The sequence below is a fragment of the Microtus ochrogaster genome, chromosome 10 (assembly GCF_000317375.1).
Source record: "Microtus ochrogaster isolate Prairie Vole_2 chromosome 10, MicOch1.0, whole genome shotgun sequence".
Taxonomy (NCBI): Eukaryota; Metazoa; Chordata; class Mammalia; order Rodentia; family Cricetidae; genus Microtus; species Microtus ochrogaster.
The window spans coordinates 45719008-45729956 of record NC_022016.1 but is presented as its reverse complement, the minus strand read 5'-3'; the positions used below and the strand labels follow the sequence as shown (position 1 = coordinate 45729956).

The 10949-nt window shown below is 47.1% G+C and overlaps 1 protein-coding gene across 1 annotated transcript in view; it reads left to right on the top strand.

The window, feature by feature from the left end:
* Positions 1–5679: 5679 nt before the first annotated feature.
* The window catches only part of Capzb (capping actin protein of muscle Z-line subunit beta), a 110800-nt gene continuing 105530 nt past the window's right edge, over positions 5680–10949 (top strand). Inside the window, exon 1 of the mRNA XM_026782010.1 lies at positions 5680–5772. Within this exon, the coding sequence (XP_026637811.1) occupies positions 5695–5772 (78 nt within the window). The 5' untranslated portion in view covers positions 5680–5694. The remainder of the gene's footprint in view (positions 5773–10949) is intronic.

Genomic DNA, 10949 nt, shown 5'->3' with positions numbered 1-10949 from the left:
CTAGAAGTAAGGGCCCAAATAAACCTCTTTCCTTTGCAAATGACATGACTTCGGTGTTTTGGTACAGCGACAGACTGCAAACCCAGCTTTTCCTTCCCTTGTTCTCTTGGACAGTGTGTCTAACGCCTTTAATCCTATAGGGCTCTTGACTTCCGAGGCCTAGGTCGGCATTGTTTTGGCTGGAGTGGCTAAATCTGCCTAATTCCAGGATGGGCAATTGATAGACACCCACAACCTATTTCCTCATACTCAGCTTTATTGCTCCCCACCCCATAATTTTTTTCAGCTCCACTTGCTGGGTTCCTATGTCCGCTCTTCCTTTGTTGTCGGATCCAATCAGGAAGAAGAGGCATGTGATTTTCTGGGATCTCTCCATATTCCGGCAACCTCCGTAGAGACACATCCAAAGGGGTTATAATTGAATTAGAGACCTGGGACTTGCCAATAAATAAGTATAACACATAATTGATTTCCACTAACAGCAGAAACAACACACAGTTCAGATTTGCAGTCCTGAAAAGAAGGGATTGGAAACCCCCAAAACACTGTTTTTGAATCTATGGCTAACATGCTTACGCCAGGCCCCAGTGATTGGGAAGTGGTGGTTTAGGGTCCACAGCCTGTTCAGAACAAACAGCATTCCTGGTTTTTGGAAACTCATCAAGGAATCCGTGTTTACTTAGACAACTTGGGTCCCAAGTGCCTCTCGTGTAGGCTGGATTCAATCCAAGGAGAAGGAGGAGCTAAGGCTCTGGGACTTTTCTCCTTTTCCCAGAACCATTGAAACACAGACCTATCAGCTCTCAGTGGCCCTCAGGAGGGCATCCAATGGTCTCTTCAATGGTCCAGTTCCTAGATTGGACTGTGAAGCCCAGGGACTGTTTTAGAGTCAGGGGTCCCCTGAATGATCAACATGTAGTGAACAGTCCTGGGCATGAAGGTCTCATATTCTCTCTCTCTCTCTCTCTCTCTCTCTCTCTCTCTCTCGCTCTCGCTCTCGCTCTCGCTCTCGCTCTCGCTCTCTCTCTCTCTCTCTGAGGAAAGGTTTCTCTGTGAAACAATCCTGGCTGTCCTGGAACTCACTTTGTAGACCAGGCTGGCCTTGAACTCACAGAGATCTGTCTGCCTCAGCTCCCAAATTCTGGGATTAAAGTCATGCGCTGCCACCACCACCCAGCTCAGCAATGCTCATTTAACTCCGATAGCACAGACGTGAGGGCAAAGGATTGGACTTGAATTAAGCCAGATCATCTTGCAAGAGGTGGGTCAGCTGTGAGAAACAGACCATAGGGAAACTGGGAAGGCCAAGTCTGAGCATCCAGAAAACACAATCCGTTTCTACCGAAAGCCAGAAAATAGCCTGACCTTACTGAAAAACAATGGAGAGGGCTGGAGAAGTGGCTGGGTGGTTAAGAGCACTGGTTGCTCTTACAGAGGACCTAGGTTCGATTCCCAGCACTCCCATGACAGCCTAACTTCAGTCCCAGGGGATCCCACATCCTCTTCTGGCCTTTGTGTGTACTGGGGGTATAAGTGGTGCACAGACATACATGCAGATTGTTATGCCCAGATCCGCGAAGTTCCCCCCAAAACCAACAAGGAGACCAAGTCCTGTATGTAAAAGCAAAGAGCCTTTATTCTACACAGGTTGGCAAACTCAGACTCTCTGTAAGTCCAAAATACAGTTAGAGTTGGGTTTTTATAGTAGCAAAAGTGGAGGTGAGGGACTTCTAAGGTTCAGGACCCCTGATTGGCTGACATTTGTCTAGGGGTGTCCTGGTGAAAAGCGCTGGGTGTGTGCTGACGGGTGACCCTATTTACAACAGTTGGAACGTTAGGAATTTCCTTTGGGTGGTCTGTTCCTGGGTGGTGCCTGGGAAGTCTCAGTTTACGGTCTTTCTCGGAACCAGGTATTTATTGCCTTAGGGAAGACTACTGAGACCCAGGCCTCTCTTGAGCTGGTCATGGCTGGGTCCTGCACAGACAGAAACACCTATACAAATAAAATCTAAAACAGTAAGAAAAGAAAAAGAAAAAGAAAAACAATAGCGGTTCAGGTGTGAGCCTGCGCAGGCACGGGGCCTACGCCTTCAGTGACCGTCAGGTGTGTTCTCCCGGAGCCGACCCGTAAGGTGAGATGAGCAAGTGAGCAAACTGCGTGGGTGTTCCGAGGCTGGAGCTGAGATGGTGAGGGAGCCGCAGGGCTTCCTTCAGTTGGCCTTCTCTCCCCTCTGCAGTTCTTTGGTGGTTTCGAAAGGACAGCGATTCCCTGCCCCTCTTCGCATTAATGGCAGACCCTGAGGTCACTGGTCAAGTCTGACCAATCATAGATAGCCAGTCTTTCTATGCCACCTGGGTGTTAAGTGTAACCAATCAGAATCCTTCTATAAGGCTTGATGGGATCGGTGGTGGCTACACACGCCTTTAATCCTGGCACTTAGGAGGCAGAGGCAGGCAGATCTCTGTGAGTTCAAGGCCAGCCTGATCTACAGAGTAAGTTCCAGGACACGCTCCAAAAAGCTACAGAGAAACCCTGTCTTGGAAAACAAAAAAAAAAAAACAAAAAAAAAAAAAGAAGAGGCTTTTTAAAATTTTATTATTTATTTATTTTGGGTTGTTTTTTGAGACAGGGTTTCTCTGTGTAGTCCTGGCTGTCTGGAACTTATTCAGTAGATCAGAGAACCACGCGCCTCTGCCTCCTGAGTGCTGGGAATAAAGGTGTGCACCACCACACCTGACTTAATTTCATTTGGAATCTGTAAATTACAAAAGCCGTTTATCTGCATTACACGTAGATCAGCAACTAGAGAAAGAGAGGCCTTTGGAAATCTCATCACATGGTTATGAACATCCTTATGAGTTTCTTCCCTGTTTTTCACATAAACCCTGTTCTGCTTCACATGCATGCCGGGAAAGGCATCTCTCCTGTAGCCTGGGATTTCTAGTTATCCCAAGCACTTGACTGTCATCATATTAAGGAATCTACTTATCACGCTCACTAGAGTTCATAAAGACATCTTACTATCTACACTTCCTTTTTAGGTGTTTTGAGACAGGGTCTTACATAGCCCAGGCTGGCCTAGAACTCCCTATGGAGACAGAATGATCTTGAACTTCTGGTCCTTTAGCCTCTACCTTCCAAGTGCCTGGGATTCAGCATGGAGTCCCATGGAAGAAGAACACTCAGAGAGGCTGCAGGAAGACAGGGGTGCAGCTACAGAGTGCAGGAAAGAAAAACAAACATGGGGAGGAAGAAATGTGATCTTTTTTATTTATGTGTTACTTTTAATTATATATAGGTGTGTGTGTGTGCACACGCGTGCACTTGTGCAAGCATGAGAGTGAGCATGTGCACACGAGTGCAGGTGCCTGCAGAGGATGGAAGCATATGAATCTCTGGAGTTGGAGTTATAGAGGGTTGTGAGCTGCCTGACAAGGGTGCTGGGTACATAACTCCAGTCCTCTAGAAGAGCAGCAAGCATCTAAACTTCTGCTCTGTTTCTACACCCTCCATGGAAACAGTGCAGTTCATGTCCAAATCTCAGAGGAGGTTCTGTGGTAACAGAAATTTCACACAATATGCAGACAAGAATACAATCTCCACCAAGAATATATGGTCCGGTTTAATTTTCCAGTATAGATACTGGTCTATACATCAATGACTAGGGTTCAAGTATTTGATTTTTCAGAGTCATTTTGAAAGGCCAAAAGAATGGGTGTCACCCCAAAAGTACTTCTAAGGAGCTAGGCATGGTAACTCACATGCAAAATTCCAGCAGACACACACACACACACACATGGGTTAGTGTCACCCCAAAAGTACTTCTAAGGAGCTAGGCATGGTAACTCACATGCAAAATTCCAGCAGCTGAGAGGCAGAGGCACAGGGAGACCGAAAGAGACACTTGCAGAAGTGGACAGACGGCTCTAAGGTTAGAAGCACATGGTGGCTCACGCCTTTAATCCCAGCACTCGGGAGGCAGAGGCAGGCGGATCTCAGTGAGTTCGAGACCAGCATGGTCTACAAGAGCTAGTTCCGGGACAGGCACCAAAGCTATAGAGAAACCCTGTCTCGAAAAAACAAACAAACAAACAAACAAACAAAACCAAAAAAAAAGAAGCACATACTAACCTCGCAGAGGGCCTGAGTTCCACTCCCAGCACCCACAGGCAGTTCACAGCCACCTGTAACTTGAGCTCCTTGCACACCTGCATTCACTTGCACAACCCCCTCCCCCACAGACATATACACATAACTAAAAAAGAACAGAAGGTCTTGGGGTTGGAGAGAAGGCTCAGCAGGTAAAGGCGCCTGCTGTCAAGCCTGATGACCTGGGTTCCATTGCTGGAACCCATGTGACGGAAGGGGAGGTCTAGCCTCACATGTGCACCAGGGCACATGTTCACACAGTTTATAGAAAAATATGATCTCCGTGTGGTCTGATGGCACAAGGCTGTTTTCCCAGCTATTTCAGAGGCTGAGGCCCGGTCTCGAAATCAAAAGTTAAACCAGGTGTGGTGGTGCACGCCTTTAATCCCAGCACCAGGGAGGCAAAGGCAGAGAGAGCTCTATGAATTTGTAATGAGTTCCAGACAAACCAGGGACATACTGTGAGACCTTCTCCAAAGAAAGGTGGTTGTGGAGAGAGCACTTAGCACGTTTGGGGTCTTTGGTTCAAGCCCTGCAGTATAATGGAGAGAGGGAGGGGAAAAGAGAGAGGGAGGGAGATATCCCAGGATCCTACTTATCCCTGTAGCTCCATTCCTCACCGAATCCTGGTAGGTAGCTTTGGAACCTATCTTGGAACTAGCTCTTGTAGACCAGGCTGGCCTCGAACTCACAGAGATTCACCTGCCTCTGTGTCTTAAATGCTGGGATTAAAGGCATGCGCCACCATTGCCCGGCTCTAATAGATGTAAATGAACAGATAGCCACAGTTACAGGCCTGTTGGAGAAATGTCCATTTTAGGAGAGGCGGGAGATTTTTGGATTCATTTTCTATTGGCCACCACAGAACATTTGTCTTTGTGTTAGGCTCTTTGGTTTAGCAGTCTGGAAGAGAAGGGAACAAGGGGTTAAGTTGGAAGAGGAAGTGACTCAGGGTCAGTGAAAACTTCGGGGTCAGCGAAGAAGTCGGCACAGCATACTGCCTGGAGTTTCTTTCTTGGCATAGAAACACATAGCTGGTTCTGCTCTTTGTACTGGAGCTCGCTGAGTCAGGGATTCAAAGAGAATAGCGTGAGGCCGGGAGTGGCGAAGGAATCTGCAGCAGATGCAGAAGCCCCAGAGATGTGGTGCGGCTTGAAGATGCTTCCCTCCTTCGCTGCGTTGGCTCGGGAATCAAGGTCAGGGGCAGGCAACCAAGTCCAGTTCCCTGGAGTCCCAGACCCAGCCTTTTCTCCAAAGAACATCGGCTTTGTTCCACCCTTGGACACCACCCAGGCTCAGCTGAGTGTCCCAGGCCGAGAGTGTGTGAAGACTCTGAGTGTCTTTACCCATTTATTTCAGTTCTTTTGGCTGCACTTCCTGAACCCTGAAGACGCTGGGCCAAGACTTCTTTCTGTGATCTGCCAGACCTTTGTTCAACCTCACAAAAGGAAGGGAGGATGGTTATTAGAACAGTTTCTGCGTTCCGTAGTTACCCCACGTGACGTTGCCTTGGTCTCTCAAATAACTCCAGATCGCCGGGGACGATGTTTCTCATTCCTTTTCATCTGGTTATTTTGCAGCTGTTTATGGAGACCATCACCATGGTGACAGCATCAGAACAGGTCAGACGGAACACCGAATCCTTAGGTTATTAGTGGTTTTGCCTTTGTACCCGGAAGCATGACTTTTTCACCCCAAACCATGTCTTTCATTTCTTATAAGCACTTACGGTTTCGGCTCCAAGTCAACCCGCCTCCCTTTTTGATGGATTGCCAGTGGGTTTCACCACAGAGGTGGTCCACTCCAGGAAGAGGGATGGGAAGATTTGGCTTGGGGTTCCCGACTGGAAACTGGATTTACCAGAAACCCTCTTTCCTTCAGCTACAACCTGGGTCAAAGTTTCAGGGTGTTGAAAGACGCACTATATAAACTACAAATCTAAAGGACCATTGGTGTTTGGTCCATGGACTTGGAGCTTGAGTTCAAGAAATAAACACAGCTGGCGTGGTGACCTTTAGCAAATACTTATCGTCTTTTTTCCCCCCTTCACAATCGTCTTCTTTCCCAGAGAGCAGAAGTAGTTGCAGTTGTTATTTTAGCATATAATAACATATAATTAATAATATAGCATATACGGCTTGTGGAGTTGTGTCTGCTTGTCGGAGGGAGAGCAAAAAAGATGGACCAGCCGGGCGATGGTGGCACACGCCTTTAATCCCAGCACTCGGGAGGCAGAGGCAGGCAGATCTCTGTGAGTTCGAGACCAGCCTGGTCTACAGAGCTAGTTCCAGGACAGGCTCCAAAGCCACAGAGAAACCCTGTCTCGAAAAACCAAAAAAAAAAAAAAAAGAATAAAAGATGGACCACATGCTCTTTTTCTGATGCTGAGTTATACTCGGCTCCTAAAAAAAAAATAAGATGGAAGGGTGCACGTAGAGATGTTTGGTGATGCTGAGAAGATGCAACACTGGGGGGGGGCTGTCTATTTTATTAGTAGTAGTAGTAGTAGCAGTAGGTGTGTGTGTGTGTGTGTGTGTGTGTGTGAAGAGGGTATACAGGGGAGAGGGCATATCAGAAGACTCCATTCACTGTGGGCTTCAGGGATTTGAACTCAGGCTGTCAGACTTGCAGAGTCTCTGCTTTCACCTGCTGAGCCATTTCACCAACCCCATGTTTCGTTTTTAATCAAGATGCTTCCATAAATAGATACTGAGAAACCAACATCCTGCCCTGGGAGAATCCTTACTGTGTAAAGTAACCACGATGAGTTATTGGCTAAGGAAAAGCAACTTAAAAACCTGTATTGCTGCATAAGCTCATTATGGTAAATTATGCATGTATGTGTAACAGAAAAAGGTTGGCTTATGTCCTAAATGGAAAGCAGCAGTTGTTTCTTGGTTACTTTTCTTCTTTTTTTGTGCTTTCATCTAGCTATAAATTCCCTTTTTTGTTTGTTTGGGTACTTTTGCTGTTGTTAGTGGCTCTATGGATTCAAATCAGGGTCTTGCACACATTAGGCAATTGCTGTCTCACTGAACTGTATCTCCAGCTTCTAGCTACAATGACTGTGCATACACACACACACACACACACACACACACACACACACACACACACACACACACATATACATGTTCTTTTCTATTTTTTAAGAAAGGGTATTTAGCCTTGGTAGACCTGGAATTCACTATGTAGACTAAACTGGCCTCAAATTTATAAAGATCCACCGGCTTCAGCCCCCTGAGTTCTAGGATTACAGGCGTGCACCACCACTCCTGGCTTTGCTTATGCTATTGAGTGATGACTGCACATGGGTGATATCACATGAGGAGGACATGTGATATACAGAATACAGCAGGAGGCTCTGCGCTCTGCTCCTTCAGGACTGCAGGGAGGACAGAGATGGGATTATTTAGGTAAGGAGACACAGAGCAGACTGTATCTGCCACTTTCCTGATGCTGTGACAAAAAGCCATGACCAAATCAAGTTACAGAAGAGTCCGTTTTGGCTTAATGGTTCCCAAAGGCTAAGAGTCCATCTTGGCAGAGACGGGATGGTACCCTGGGGACAGGAATGGTGGCAGGAGCAGGAAACTGAGACCTTACATCCTCAACCACGAACACAAAGCACAGAGAACAAACTGGAAGTAGGACCAGGCTAAGAACTCTCAACTACAGTCCCTAGTGAGGGATTTTCTCCAGCATCTTGTTCCAAAAACGGTGCCACCAGCGAGGGTATCATGCTGTGGGACAATTGGTGTGTACCCTGTCACTTGTATTTTCTTTTTTTTTTCTTCTTTTTTTTGGATTTTTCGAGACAGGGTTTCTCTGTAGCTTTTGGTTCCTGTTCTGGAACTAGCTCTTGTAGACCACGCTGGCCTCGAACTCTCAGAGATCTGCCTGCCTCTGCCTCCGAGTGCAGGGATTAAAGGCGTGCGCCACCACCGCCCGGCTTGTCACTTGGATTTTAAATAAACGCTGATTGGCCAGTAGCCAGGCAGGAAGTATAAGCAGAACAACCAGGCAGGTAATAGAGGCGGGGCAATGAGAATTCTGGGAAGAGGAAAGTTTCAGTCTGCAGTCTTCACCCAGACAGAGAGGAAGCCAGACACAGGGCAAGCAAGACGTGACTGCCTTGCCGAAAAAGGTAGCAAGCCACGTGGCTGACACAAACAAGATTTTTTTTTTCCAAGACAGGGTTTCTTTGTAGCTTTGAAGCCTGTCCTGGAACTGGCTCTTGTAGACCAGGCTGGCCTCGAACTCACAGAGATCTGCTGCCTGCCTCTGCCTCCCAAGTGCTGGGATTAAAGACATGCACCACCACTGCCCAGCACACAAACAAGAATTATGGGCTAATATAAGTTATAAGAGTTAATAAGAAGCCTGAGATACTAGGTCAATCAGTTTATAATTAATGGAGAGCTCTGTGTGTTTATTTGGGACTAAACAGATGTGGGACCTGGAGGGACAGAAACCTCAGTCAACAGTATCAAGTGTTTATATATCTGAGCCAATGGGAGATGTTTCTCATTGGAATCACAGCAGATTTTACTAGTGGAAGGAAGAAGCCGATGGAGAAGGCAGGTCCGTACATTAGCGGCATGGTAAAACGCAGGTTCCATAGACATTAACGTGGCACGCTGGAGAAAATGATCGTCATTTTAACCAGTTTCCTTTGAGTGCTCGGGAATGATGGGGACGTAAAGATGAAAGGCGCCATACATATCTGACGTCACTGACCATGGGGCACAGAGGAGGCTCTGCTGTCAACCACAGCAGCAGTGAGGCAGAGAGCAAATCACACCTCTTTGTTTGGGCTGAGGTGGAGGAGTGAAAGGAAACTGCCCTTGGGGAGCAGACAGGGCTTGGTTCAAAGCCTGGCTTGCTATGAATGGGGCCGCAGGGCCTCTGGCCAGCCTCCCCGCTCTATCTGCGGAGATCAGTAAAAACACTGCACTTTTATGGCGATTCCAATGACGCTGAGCATTCCAGATGTTTATTCATCTGTTGGGAGCTACAAAGGAGAATGTCTCAGATGTGCATCGGGGAGACATTAGCTGCTGGAATCAACACTCCTCAATGCTGGTGTATCCCCTCCTCTCCCAAGCATCATCTGATTGGATCCCTTCTATCCTTTACCACTGAAGGAGATACAGGCTTCTGCACCTCGGTGACTTCCTCTGGATCCTCTGCATCCACTCAACTGCTGGCCACAAGGCAGGGCACGAGGGACACATATGGCTGTGCTTTGAGATGTCACCATGTCATTTCCTCCTGCACACCACGGGTTAAAAACCAGTCATGTGGCTACAAGGGACCCACAGGACTCCAAGGAGGCTGGACAATATAGACAGTGTGCTCAGAAAGAGGTGACCATGTGACTTATTAATGTTGATGGACCATAGGTGGTGTGAGGCAGAGGGTAAAGTCAAGATAAAAGTCCCAATAGAACTGCAGTGGCCACCCAGGCACCTGGGAGAGAATCTCAGGCAATTACTTTCCTTTCTCTTTTTATTCCGAGACAGGGTTTCTCTGTGTCGCTTTGGAGCTTGTCCTGGAACTCGCTCTGTAGAACAGGCTAACCTGAACTCAGAGATCCACCTGCCTCCACATCCCACGTGCTGAGATTAAAAGCAAATGCACCACCACTGCCAGGCTGTTTTGGTTTTTCAAGATAGGGTTTCACTGTATTGTGTAGTCCTGACTGTCCTAGAGCTCAGTCTGTAGACCGAGCTGACCTTGAAATCTCAGAGATCTACCTGCTTCTGCCTCCCAGATACTGGGATTAAAGTCATGTGCCATTACTGCCTTGATTTAATTTCTATTTTTTAAAGATGTGTGTGTGTGTCTGCATGTATATCTGTGTACCATGACCATGACCACAAGGCTAGGAGGGGGCTCTAGACAATCTGGAAATGGAGTCGCAGAATGTTGTTAGCCCCCATGTGGGTAACTGCTGAAACTGAGTCCCGAACCCAGGTCCTCTGTCAGAGCACCGTTTTATTTATTTGTTTGTTTGTTTGGAGACAGGGTTTCACTATGTACTTCTTCCTGGCCTAGAATTTGCCATGTAAACCAGGCAAGCTTGAAGTCAAGGAGATTTCCCTGTCTCTGCCTCCTGAGTACTGGGATTAAAGGCATATGCCACCATGCCTGGTTTATATATTTTTCTAATGCTATATTATAAATGGAATTTAATTTTTTGTTTCCAAGTTTTATTGCTTGGATTTTTGTTGTTGTTGTTGTTGTGATTTTTAGTGTTTTGTCTTAACACCTTTCTATGCTGCCCAGGCTAGTCTTGAACTCAAGCACTTTAGTGATGCTCCAGCCTCGGCCTCCTGAAGCTGGGACCATAGCCACTTTCGTCATTTATTCCAGTCTCTCACCAGGTTGTCTCTCGGTTCCGTCACTTTATAATTCTTGGGCAAGCTCTGCATCTGGCTGAGTTCACAGGGACCATTACAATGTCTTGTCTGAAGGAGGGATGGGAAGAGAGTAGAGCTAACCTCAGTTTCCATCCTGGGTGGCCAGAGTTTCTTGTGGGTCACCACTGGACAGGCTCCATTTGTGGCACTGAGTTGTATCTCAGGAACTACACTAATGGCTAGGGAGTGACTCATTAGACCTCCTCTAGGAACCCGTGGAGCAGTAGGGACAAAGTGAGGGAGTTGGGGAGAGTAATAGATAAGGTGTACAAAGTGCATGGTTCCCATGGGAACACATAACCGGTGGCCCCACGCCCAGCTTTTGATGGTATGTTGGAGAATACCTGGAAAGACAGGGGCTACTTATCCCAAGC